Source organism: Ranitomeya imitator, chromosome 7 (genome assembly GCF_032444005.1).
Source record: "Ranitomeya imitator isolate aRanImi1 chromosome 7, aRanImi1.pri, whole genome shotgun sequence".
Classification (NCBI taxonomy): domain Eukaryota; kingdom Metazoa; phylum Chordata; class Amphibia; order Anura; family Dendrobatidae; genus Ranitomeya; species Ranitomeya imitator.
The window spans coordinates 29,980,599-29,994,176 of record NC_091288.1 but is presented as its reverse complement, the minus strand read 5'-3'; the positions used below and the strand labels follow the sequence as shown (position 1 = coordinate 29,994,176).

At 44.3% G+C, this 13,578-nt stretch overlaps 1 protein-coding gene across 2 annotated transcripts in view; it reads right to left on the bottom strand.

Annotated features, from left to right (window-relative positions):
• GPD2 (glycerol-3-phosphate dehydrogenase 2) overlaps window positions 1-13,578 on the bottom strand; it is a 149,768-nt gene that overhangs the window by 20,355 nt on the left and 115,835 nt on the right. For both annotated transcript variants that reach the window (XM_069732962.1, XM_069732963.1), the window contains exons 12-13: window positions 11,558-11,689; window positions 6,519-6,677 (exon numbers count right to left, since the gene is read on the bottom strand). In XM_069732962.1, the coding sequence (XP_069589063.1) occupies window positions 6,519-6,677; window positions 11,558-11,689 (291 nt within the window). The remainder of the gene's footprint in view (window positions 1-6,518; window positions 6,678-11,557; window positions 11,690-13,578) is intronic.

Here is a 13,578-nt window from a genome sequence, read left to right as displayed (position 1 = left end):
GTGATCGCTTTTCTAAAATGGTCCATCTGGTGCCCTTGGCTAAATTGCCTTCCTCCTCTGATTTGGTACCTTTGTTCTTTCAGCATGTGGTTCGGTTGCATGGCATTCCTGAGAATATTGTTTCTGACAGAGGTTCCCAGTTTGTTTCAAGGTTTTGGCGAGCCTTTTGTGGTAGGATGGGCATTGACCTATCCTTTTCCTCGGCTTTCCATCCTCAGACTAATGGCCAGACCGAACGAACCAATCAGACCTTGGAAACATATCTGAGATGTTTTGTTTCTGCAGACCAGGATGATTGGGTGTCCTTTTTGCCGTTGGCTGAGTTCGCCCTTAATAATCGGGCCAGCTCGGCTACCTTGGTTTCTCCATTTTTTTGCAATTCTGGGTTCCATCCTCGTTTCTCTTCAGGACAGGTTGAGTCTTCGGACTGTCCTGGTGTGGATTCTGTGGTGGATAGGTTGCAGCAGATCTGGACTCAGGTAGTGGACAATTTGATCTTGTCCCAGGAGAAAGCTCAACTTTTCGCTAATCGCAGACGCCGTGTGGGTCCCCGACTTCGTGTTGGGGATCTGGTTTGGTTATCTTCTCGTCATATTCCTATGAAGGTTTCCTCTCCTAAATTTAAACCTCGTTTTATTGGTCCGTATAGGATTTCTGAGGTTCTCAATCCTGTGTCTTTTCGTTTGACCCTCCCAGACTCCTTTTCCATACATAATGTATTCCATAGGTCGTTGTTGCAGAGATACGTGGCACCTATGGTTCCATCTGTTGAGCCTCCTGCCCCAGTTTTGGTGGAGGGGGAATTGGAGTATATTGTGGAGAAGATTTTGGATTCTCGTGTTTCTAGACGGAAACTCCAGTATCTGGTTAAATGGAAGGGTTATGCTCAGGAAGATAATTCCTGGGTTTTTGCCTCTGATGTTCATGCTTCCGATCTTGTTCGTGCCTTTCATGCGGCTCATCCTGGTCGGCCTGGGGGCTCTGGTGAGGGTTCGGTGACCCCTCCTCAAGGGGGGGGTACTGTTGTGAATTCTGTGGCTGAATTCACTCCTGTGGTCACAAGTGGTACTGCAGCTTCTGAGCTTCCTCCCTCAGGTGTTCTGGTGAGCTCGTTAACTGCTTCATTACTTAACTCCGCCTGATGCTGCTATCCTTGCTCCTTGTCAATGTTTCAGTGTTGGATCTGAGCTTCTCCTGATTGTTCCTGTGACCTGCTGCTCTGTATAGCTAAGTGCTTTTTGCTTTTTTGTTGCTTTTTTTCTGTCCAGCTTGTCTTTTGTTTTGCTGGAAGCTCTGAGACGCAAAGGGTGTACCGCCGTGCCGTTAGTTCGGCACGGTGGGTTTTTTTTTTGCCCCCTTTGCGTGGTTTTGCTTTAGGGTTTTTTGTAGACTGCAAAGTTCGCTTTACTGTCCTCGCTCTGTCCTAGAATATCGGGCCCCACTTTGCTGAATCTATTTCATCCCTACGTTTTGTCTTTTCATCTTACTCACAGTCATTATATGTGGGGGGCTGCTTTTCCTTTGGGGAATTTCTCTGGGGCAAGTCAGGCCTATTTTTCTATCTTCAGGCTAGCTAGTTTCTTAGGCTGTGCCGAGTTGCCTAGGTAGTTGTTAGGCGCAATCCACAGCCGCTTTTAGTTGTGTTTAGGATAGGATCAGGTGTGCAGTCTACAGAGTTTCCACGTCTCAGAGCTCGTTCTTGTATTTTTGGGTATTTGTCAGATCACTGTGTGCGCTCTGATCGCTAAGCACACTGTGTTTCTGGATTGCCTTCATAACACCTGTCATTAGCAAACATAACAGGAAGTGCTGCATATTGGAAGTGTCTGATTTGACCCTGGATGCATAGAGCTACCCTCAGGTACTTTTGATGATCCTGATGGATTGGGATATGGTAATATGCGCCCTTTAAGTCTATTACGCCATGAAGCAGGGCTGCAATAATATTTATTGACTCCATCTTGAAGGAGTAATTTTCTATCCATTGGCTGAGGTTTTTCAGATTGACAATGGTTCGCCAAGAGCTGCCCTGGTTTTGTATCAAGAAGAGGGGGGAATAAAATCCCCTTCCTTCCTCTAGCCTCGGCATTTTCTGTAGAACTTGTTTATGTACAAGTCTCAAGACCCCTGTCTCCAGGGCCAGTTGTTCCTCCTGAGATTTCCTGCGAGGTGTTAACACAAAGTTCTGTCAGGGTGGATGAGTGAAATGTATTTTTAAGCCGTTTCTGATGATATTTAGAACCCAACCACTGGGGGATAGATTCACTCAGGCAGGGAGAAATAGAGAGAGCCTTCCCCCTACCTCTGACCTTACGTCATTGGGGGGATTTTTTTGAAGATGAGGAGGGCCCTCTAAACATGTAACCAGAACCCTTTTTGTCCTTAAAGTCCCAACTCTTCCTATCTCCTAGGGGACGACCGCTATTAAGTTTTCTGGTCTCAGGAGGGAAACCCCTTCTTTTTATCCCCGGCTTTATCCAAAATATCCTCAAATTTTTGCCCAAAGAGGAATTGACCGTCACACGGTATGGAACAGTCTATTTTTTGAAGGTTAATCACCTGGACACCCTTTTAGCCACAGTGCGCATCTTGCTGCATTTGAAAGACCTGCTGCTCTGGCTGCCAATCTTACTGAGTCTGCTGAGGAGTCCGCTAAGAAGGCTGCTGCCCCCTGTACCAGTGTCATGTTATTCAAGATCTCCTCCCTTGGAACTTTATTTCTGAGTTGTTTGTTGCAGCCAGATCATGAGAGACCGAACAGTACATGTCCCACCTATTGCTGGTTTCAAACCGCCTGCTGCTGCCTCCCAGGTATGTCTCAAGAACCCATCTGCTTTTTAGTCCAGTGGGTTTCTTAGGACGCCAGAGTCCTCTCCAAGGGTAGAGACAATTTTTTAGAGGACCTGACAACTGCACCATCAATTTTAGGGATTTTTTTCCCCAACACTCAGCATCTTTTTCTTCGAAGGGGTACCTCCTTTTAGACGAGGAAGGTAAACTACCCGACCTTTCTGTTTTTTTCCACTTTTTACCTATAAGTGCCTTCACCTTAGTATTAACTGGGAAGGTACGCTCCCTCTTTTCCTCCAGACCCCCAAACATAATATCCTCCAAGGATCTAGGTGTTTTAGCTTCTTTAAAGCCCATTGTGGAACAAATTTCTTTAATTAATCTGTCCATATCCTCGGTTGGGAAGCAGGGACGGCCCCCAATATCACTGTCTGAGGAGGAGTCCGAAGATTGGAAAGAGGAGGAGGTGGGAGAAGGGGATCTCTCAATGCAATCCCCACCAGAAGGAGAGGCTTCAGAATCTGCTAGGAACTTATGGCCCTTCTTGCTCCCTTTTTTTAGGGCCGATCTTAAAGATCCTTTTACTTCCGCCCTAATTATGGCTCTAAGGCTTGTGGCGAAGTCAGGGGTCTCATCTCTTATTGCTTTTTGTATACAATCAGCGCAGAGTTCTTTCTGTCACTGAACTGACAGCGAGGTTTTACAAAGGGGACACTCCTTATTCTTTGTTTTGGTGCTAGTTTTCCTCAGCCGGATTCGGAGGCTGATCAGGAAATTGAACCACGTCCTTCCTGGATGATGAGGAGCCTTGTGACCTCTGATCCTGATGAACGCTACTTCTGCCACTCGAGCGGTTACTTCTCCTAGTGCTTGAATCTCTCTGACAAAAAGGCTTGGGACTTGATAAGAGCTCCTGCTGCTCCATATACTTCATTTTGAGTACTGGACATGAGCACCTCTTCGCTGGTCATCCCTCCTTTGAAAGAGGGATCCACTGCACTCTCCACCTCCTCCGGTACCGCTCCATGCCCCTCCTACCTCTGCTACCCTGCCGAGACACTTACAAAAACGTGTGTCACCGGCTGGCATTTCAACCATGGGAGCAGCCATCTTGGATCCGACAAGTCATGCCGACGTCACGCGGGCACGCCCATTCCCAGCGTGCCTTGCGCGCGACGGCGGCAACGCTACCCAAAAGTTGAGCTCGGACTGGAGCGATGGATGGCCAGCAGAGGAGGGAGAGTGGCGTGGGAGCCACAGAAAAAAAATCGCTGGATACTTGACTGTGCTTCCATGTGCTCGCACGTACAACAAGGCCCCAGGACTTGTGGACAGCGCTGCCACCACCTGAATCCCGCATACAGGTGCCCTGCCTGTTCTTCCAGTGCCGGGACAGTTTGACCATAGCTACCGCTGCTATTTCTTCCACATAACCTAATATACAGACCAAAGGGTCTCTGGGGATTACACACTTATATATCAATTTAATCCGATTCAATACAACTGTCCAGAAGGTGGACAATCTAGGGCAAAGCCTTTGGGTATGGTGGCACCACAGAGCTCCATGTACATTGCAGGTAATTGTTACATTTTAGCTTTGATGCTTTTTTGCTCTTTGCTCTCTTTTCTGGGTGTGGTACACAGCCCTTTTGGAGATTTTTTTGATCTGGTTAACTATTTCCCAGATTTTACAATTGGACGTGCTTCATTGCATGCTTTGCACTTGCACCCCCTTGAGCAAACTACTCGTTCTCTATGTACCTGTAGGTATCTGTGACTGTGGTTCCACCTAATTTGGCTTACCTCTGTCATATCCCTATTCACTCTTGATCATATGGTTTTATATATTGTTTATAACAAAGTTTTGGTATATTATAGGATTTGGTTCCATTTGGTGATTTTTTTCATATATGATCTTTAGGACAATAGACAAGCGGCTTGGTGAGAAGGCAACAACAGTTGGCACAATTATTAGAAAATGGGAGAAACACAAAATGTCTGTCAATCTTCCTCGGTCTGGGGCTCCATGCAAGATCTCACCTTGTGGTGTCAGGATAATTCTGAGAAAGGTCAGTAATCAGCCCAGTACTATGTGGGAGGACCTGGTCAATGACCTGAAGAGAGCTGGGACCACATTCTTAAACATTACGGTTAGTAACACACTACGCCATAATGGTTTATAATCCTTAAGCGATCGCAAGGTCCCTTGCTTACGCCAGCACATATCCAGGCCCGTTTGAAGTTCACCAAAGACCATCTGGATGATTCAGAGGAGGCATAGGAGAAGGTCACGTGGTCAAATGAGACCAAAATAGAACTTTTTCGTATTTTCTCCACTCGCCATATTTGCAGAAGAATAAGGATGAGTACAACCCCAAGAACACCGTCCCAACCATGAAGAATGTGGGGTAACAACATACTTTGGGGATGCTTTTCTGCAAAGAGGACAGGACGACTGCACCGTATTGAGGAAAGAATGGAAGGTATCATGTATAATGAGATTTTGGCCAACAACCTCCTTCCCTCATTAAGCGAACTGGAGATGGGTCTTGGCTGGGTCTTCCAGCATGACAATGACCCGAAACACACAGCCAGGGCAACTAGGGTGTGGCTCTATAAGAAGCATTTCAAGGTCCTGGAGTAGCCTAACCAGTCTCCAGACCTGAACCCAATAAAACATCATTGGAGGGAGCTGAAACTCAATGCTGTCTAGCGACAGCCCCGAAACCTGAAAGATCTGGAGAAGATCTGTATAGAAGAGTGGGTCAAAATCTCTGCTGCAGTGTGTGCAAACCTGGTCAAGAACTACAGGAAACATCTGACCTCTGTAATTGCAAACAAAGGTTTCTGTACCAAATATTAAGTTCCATTTTTCTATTGCATCAAATACTTATTTCATGCAATAAAATGCAAATTGATTACGGTAAGTAAAAATTATATAATGAGATTTTCTTTCTTTCTTTCTTTCTTTTTTTTTTAAGATTCTGTCTCTAACTGATGAAGTGTATCAACGATAAAAAATTCAGACCTTTCCAATCTTTGTAGGCCAGAAAACTTACACTGCCAATTTTGCACCAAATACTTATTTTACCCACTGTAGATATACAGTACAGTATATACACACACACACACGTAAAACTATTTGGAGCAGTGGACCATGCCTTTTCTCCTAACATTATAATACATATTTACCGTAATTTTCCTTTAAACCAGTATAATCTTACTTTATCCTTTACAGAACATTATATACATATTTTCCCATTTTTTTCCATACTTAATTCATCTTCAAGCCTAGTTAAACTGACTAATTTGATTCCTAATTTGGATATTCAGCTTGACAGATAATAATGCTCCGAGCATAAGGACTAATTCTTTGGGGTTTAATAGCACTTGTGCCCCTGCAGTGTTCCTTGTATCACTGAAGCAACATTAGCATTAGACTCCTTGTGGCGGTCTCTAGATTCTAGGATCTGTCTGCGGATGCGGGATCATTAGTAACATTGAGGGAGGAAAGAACTTCTTCACAACCAACCAACCTGGAGACTGTGTCTTATTTAGGTCCACAATGGTCACCAATTTTATGTCCAAAAAATTATTAAAGTGGGTGTGTGAGTTAAGAAAAAGTGTTTCTCTACCAACAGCAACTCTTGTGAATGTGTTATGGGCTGAGTTGTAGACACACCACAACAAAACTCTTTAAAAATTACCATTATATCAAAGGACCATACCTTTTTCTTTTGTTCTTTCCAATTCAGTTCTTTGGCCATAATGTCTACAATGCGTGGCAAAGCTTCTTCTGCAGCTTGGACATTCAGGAAAGCAAGGCGCGTGCGTCGAGAGATGACGTCCACAGCCGTGCAGGCGTATTCCCGCAAAGCATATTTTACCTATGGCAAAAACGAAAGCAAAATCCCAGGCTTCAGTGACTAAATATCTTAACCCGGAAAAATACAGATCAGCAGGGGAATCAGGGAGATCTTAGACCCGCGGCAGCGACATATTTATATATTGATTTTTTTTTCTTTTCAATCTACAATGAGATGTGGATTCGACCCATAAGAACTGGGCCCTTATGTTTTCATCAGGAGACGCCAGTGTGATAGTTGGAGGTCAGGTTGAATAAGCCAGAACTCCAGCTGTACCAGATCTAGTCGGACACTTCTTAATTTGGGGAGCCGTCATGCTGTCGCGGGAGATCAATGGCATCTCTCCACTTTCACTGTATCGGTGTCTTTGGGATGCAAATACAGTTGAATACAATGGTGGAGGGAGGAGAGAGCTGGCAACTCTGTACTCCGCCATTCACAAGTGCCATCTGAGGATGGGCACCAAACAAATGGACAAGGAGTCACTGTGGGCCATCAAAGTGGAGGAGGACATCATACTGTGTATCTAGGGCTCTTTGGTGACAACAAGCTGTGCGAGGGACACTGCGGGAGAATTATGTTGTGGGTGGAGGAAATGGGGCTTCGTTATGTATGGGACACTGTGAGGACATCATACTGTATGAGGTGGCACTAAAGGTATCATGCTGTGGGAGGCACTGTGGGGGCATCTTGCCATGGTGGGTACTGTGGAGGATTCATGATGTTTGTGAGGAGCACTGTGGGGGCATTATGATATACTAGATTGTGGCCCGATTCTAACGCATCGGGTATTCTAGAATATGCATGTCCCCGTAGTATATGGACAATGATGATTCCAGAATTCGCGGCAGACTGTGCCTGTCGCTGATTGGTCGAGGCAACCTTTATGACATCATCGTCGCCATGGCAACCATTATGACATCTACGTCGATACTGTGCCTGTCGCTGAATCAGAAACGTGGGATTTCTATGTCCTTTATGACATCATCGTCGCTGTGCCCGTTGCTGATTGGTCGAGGCCTGGCGGCCTCGACCAATCGGAGATGCGGGATTTCCTGGACAGACAGACAGACAGACAAAGACAGACAGACAGAAAGACAGACAGACAGAAAGACAGACAGACAGACAGAAAGACAGACAGACAGACAGAAAGACAGACAGACAGAAAGACAGACAGACAGAAAGACAGACAGACAGACAGACAAAGACAGACAGAAAGACAGACAGACAGAAAGACAGACAGACAGACAGAAAGACAGACAGACAGAAAGACAGACAGACAGAAAGACAGACAGAAAGACAGACAGAAAGACAGACAGAAAGACAGACAGAAAGACAGACAGAAAGACAGACAGAAAGACAGACAGACAGAAAAACCCTTAGACAATTATATATATAGATGGGGTACTGTGGATGGAGAATTCATGATGGGGGTGAGGAACACTGGTGGTATAGAGTAGGGGGACTTTGGGGACATCGTGTGTGAGGTGGCAATAGAAGAATTATGCTGTGGGGGCACTGTGGGGACATCATGGTATGTGAGAGGTACTGTAAAGGCATCAATGTTTGTGGGGGAACTATAGGGGAATCATACTGTGTATAAGGGGTACTGTGCATGCATCAATGAGTGCGTGGAGTTTCTTTCCAACATGTGACTGTGTGGATGAGATGGGGTATTATTGGGTGTGGGGCACAATTGTGCAGGTTGTACTGTGGGGGCATTATACTGTTTGGGTGGGTGATCGAGGCATTATGCTTTTGGGGGGCATGTTTGAGGCATCTATCTGGGAGGGGCACTCTGGTGGCATCATAGTGTTTGGTGTGATGTAAGAGCATCAATGTTTATTGGGGCATCATACTGTGTGTAAGGCGGTACTTTGCATGCATCAAAGAGAGTATGGCCCACATTTTTAGCATCATACTGTGTCGCGGTTCCATACTGCATTGGGGCCAAAAAGTGGGTATCGAACTGTGTGGGATCAATATGGGGCTTCACAGGGGGCAAAAACAGGACTTGGTGGGGTTAGGAGTGTGGCAATATGTGTCTCTTTTTCCTGTCCATTGAAGTTGTGACGTATGCCTAAGCCACTATGCAAAGCTTGAAGCATCACCTTGGTTACCCCAGCAACCAATCATAGCACAGATTTCACTTTTTGAACAGCTTTTATAAAATAGAAGCTGCACTGTGATTGGCTGCCATGTAAATAACAGTTTTCCTTTTAGATTTTGCCCCCGTGTCCATCTTTACCAAGGACGACAGCACTACGCTGTCTTTTTTGCTTCTTCCCATAAACCCTCTTTCCTTCCCCACATTTCCTATAGACTCAAGTAAAGATCTTTAAAATGTTCGTAAGGTCACTCATTTTAAAAAGTCTCCTCTAATGAAATGCATGACAGTGGCAGACGTGCCAACATGACCCATTTCAGGGAGAAAACATTTTTCTGGTGTGACATTTCCCAATTACTTTGTGACTGAATTAACGTGGATTCGACTAATGAAGTGAAGTAGATAAATAAATTTTATATGACCTAATTAACGGATCCCAGTGAAGGAATATGTGGGAAATAGTCACCCAGACAAATGTCTCCCTCATGAAATGGTCATACTGTCATGTCTCCAGTGAGGGAAAATTAATGCCCGCCAAAATATGAGGCGCAATTCAGATAAACAGCTTCAGGAGCTAAAAACCAGGCCGGAGCACTTTAAAGGGAATTGTCTCCAATGCTGCCGGGCCTGGTAAAATGAAGGTTTTTGGAGGTTCCAATGTTAGAGAGCTTATTAATGTATTGGGGAAGAATATACACAGGGTATACAGAGAACAACCAAATCCTGTGGATTGAATTCAGCTACCATGTGTTACGACCTTCAACCCTGATGGAAAGGAGTAACCAATGACTGCAGAATCAGACAACCCATGGTTTGTTTGTAGTCTGTTACCATGGAGACACATAGGTCTGCAGACGACAGTACCGTATTTCCAATCAATGCTATTTTCAAAATTGCTTCATTTTGGTATATGCATTGGATATAAAAATTTGGGTTCAAAGATGGACATGTCTTTCAGTAATTTTCTAACTCCTTGATCTCCTTTTAGTGGGAACGCTTTCCTGAGCCCACTTCAGAAATGGCGTTTGACACACTCTGACCACAATCCCAACAGTTGGGTTTCTAGCTGGATTGTCAAATTGGACTTGAAAAAGGGGAAAGGTTTGTGTACATTTTTGATAGACAAAGTCCTTTTTTTGTGCTCCTGGTGGATGGGTGTTATGGTCTAATTATAGGAGTCCGCAGTCTCAGACTACAGCCTCTCCTGATATTACCAATGTGGAGAATCAGCAGTCCGAAAGTTATGGCGGCTTAATATCCAAGGATCACACTGGTGGCGATTAACCTGAATCCATGTGAATGGAGTGCGGGATGTGCACCATCACTACATTCATCATCTATGGGACGGCCAGAAAAACCAGAGCACTGTACTCGGCTATCTCCAACACGTCCATGGACAATGAATGAAGCAGTACGTCACGCCACAGTTCCATTCAGACAGGATCCCGTACTTGGGATGACTGGGGGTCCTGGCGATCAACAAGTTAGGCTAGGTTCACGTTGCGTTAATGGGTTAACGCTAATGGACAGCTAATGGACAGCGTTGCATGGTGAAAATGTCGCAATTAACGCCGTGCAACGGGTCCGTTAGCGCACCCATTGACAGCAATGTTATTTCTGCCTGTAGCGCATCGCTAGCGCGTGCCATTTTCGGCACGCGCTAGCGATGTGCCGTTCTTTTGTGACGGACCTCGGACGCTGCTTGCAGCGTCCGAGGCGCATCCAAGGTCCGTTCCTCAGTAGCGCAGATCGGGGATCTGCGCTAGCGGGGATGGCGAACGCGGACCAAAAAGAAACATTGCGTTAAGCGCATAGCACTAGCGGATTGCGCTAACGGATTGCCCTAACGCAATGTGATCCTAGCCTTATCTCATATCCAATGGATAGATGTAACCTGCCATGGTGTGAACGAATGTTTAAATTTATAACTTTACAAATACAAAAAAGAAACCATATGCGTTATTAGGCTAGGGTCACAAAAGCGTGTATTCGCTAAACCGAGAGAATCGGGCCAATTATGCCAATGACACTATCATCAGAGAGTGATCCGATTCTCCTGGATAAGGTAAAGATGGAGAAGAAAAATATCTCCATGCTCTCCGTTATGTCATTCCGTGAAAATCGGACTTCACTCAGATGTCATTGAAGTGTAGTCTGATGTTTTCCACGGACTCATTGACTTGCATGGCCGAGTGCCATCCACATATCGGATCAAACTTGAGCATGAAGCAATGACAATCAGACATGTGCACGGCCTAATCGAGTAACATTAGTCAGAGTACGATCCGGTGTCTTGTCGGATCGCAATCGGACCGAAAATACGGCCACATGCACGAGCCCTTAAAGGAAATATGTCATCAGAAATTATTTCTTTATAAATCAGATTTTTTTGCTACATTTATTTTTTAATTTACTTTTTTCATATCACAATTTTTATTAAAAAGAAAAAAAAATTATAATCTTGCAATTTTCACAATGACCACTGATGGAATTAATCAGCAGGAAAGTGCCTATACATGCATGACATTAGTTTTAGGCATACAAGTTGAGATATAGGTTCCTTTTAAACTCTTTTTAATTTTAATAAAGATTGTGATAAGGGAAAAAATTTTTTGACAAAAACGTAAAAAAAAAAAAAAAAAAATTTGACACAAATCTGAATTTAATCATTAGGTCATTTTCTGATTTAAGAGATTATGCATTCAAAATTAACTTTTTTCTACTTCTAAATTTATTTTTTTCTTTCTTTTCTTTTTCTAGGATTTTTCATTTTAAACATTTCACGATTACAAACCTCTGCTTCGATATACGGAAATTCAGAAACCAATCTCTTCCCCACAATTGGCCATCTCTTTCCAGTAACCTTAGCCAATTTGGCCACCTCGAAGGCCTTGTCACCGTAGGTGGCAGCCAGGTGCTGGGCAACCTGCAGGAGAGAATCAACAATTCACTGAGCATCTCGCTCCTCATCCTCCCTTCCTTCTGCTCGTCAGATCACAGCAGGAAAAAAAAAAAAACGTACGCTACTTATGTCAGATTCCCAAAGCTTTTATCAAACAGACTGAAGAGGGTATTAAATCTTGATTGTGTGGGAGGAAACGACTTGTGTTGTGAACGCTTAGGCCAGCACTTACACTACTATATGCATGTATCAATGTAACTGTGACTAATGACGCGTCAACTACTTTTTGCAACTGTGATCACATTTAACGAATGTATTGTTGGAATTAGATGTCACGGAGATGGGACTGTCATGGAAATGACAAAGAAAGAAAGAAAGGAAAAAAAAACAGCGGAATGCTAATTTCTGTAAGCGCGCTCGGCAGCGGAGACGGCATTTGTCAAACAATTAAAACATTTCATACCTTCTGAAAATTAACACTGGCACAAAATTAGATGCAGATGAATTGTTCTGCTGCCTTAGCAATACGTGAAGAATGAGGTCACGTGGTTGTTGTTGGTGAAGGCCAATGATCTCACGTGGAGGATGGTTACTTTTGACCCATTGTCATGTTTCCCGTTACGGCAAATTGCGTTAACAATGGTAGCACCTTGCCTATTCCAATGTCTAGAATGGAGAGAGGCTCTGGCTTTGGTGGACCCATGTATTGTAAAAAAAAATGTTCAATGACTTCAAAGCAAGCAATGTAATTGTTCCTTTTCCATGTAGGACATAAAAAGTGTTCCAAGTAGAAAGTCTTGAGATGACCATGTACACGAGAAAGCTGTAGGTGAGCATTTGTTTGGCAGATAGCCAAGTTTCCGCACTCCCCATACACAAGTGCTTGGTTCAGCTGAGTGTTCATGTGTTGTCAGAAGGGAGAGAGGAACAATGAAAGAAGTAGGTGTTCAAATTCCCAATTTTCCTGCATTAAATCATCCATCGTGGAAAAAAATTAAAGGAATTTTCCAGGTATAAGAGTGGTACACTGTACTAGCGCGATCCTACCACTGAAGTCACCAATCGCGTCATGTGTATAGTGTTATGCGTATATCTTGGTAATGTATAGTGTACGAGTAATGTAGAGTTAATAAATAAGTGTATATTGTGAATAGATGGTGATATGGTAGTGTACAGCATGGAGTAAGATATAGATTAGGATTTAGGTCAACAGCCTTAGTACATACTAGTATAGGATAGTAACTGTAGTTAGCTGGGGATATAGGATAACGTAGTTAATGTTTGGGAATAGCCCACAATGGGATGGGGTTAATGCTTGTATAAAGCCGACTACGTCCTGATAGTTGGACAGATAGGGAAGTGCAGTAACTAAGACAAGTCCAAGCGCAGTGGGCTGATGGCAGCAGCAAAGAGCAAGTTCATGGGAGGCCTTACTAGAATCCCTTGCAGACATTCCTGCAACGTCTAGAGCTGAGAGCTCGGTATAGGTACGAGGAGGAGTAATTAATGCTCTGCCGAACGGATAGCATTGTTGGAAATGGACTGAGTTAAGGAAACAAGCAACAAGTAGTGTTGTTCCCGATGCCGAGTGTTACAATCTGATAAACTTGAACTGTCCAGGAAACTGTTGTTGTTTAATATGAACTGTGGGTCCCCCGAGTTATGTCTGGTGGTTCCGGAAGATGGAGGCCTGGAAACAGTGGGGGCCTGTGGCCGTCATGTGAGTGTGATGTACCCCACATTGGGCAGCACATTGGGATGGAAACACAGTTTTCCTATAAAGTGCCGGGGCCATGTGACGCAGCCGCTCGGTCATGGCTACTGCCCACGGTCAGTTTACACAGGCTTGTGATGACAAAGTGACTGCAGATCTTTGGATCCTCAAAGCATGCGCACTGCACAACATCAGGATA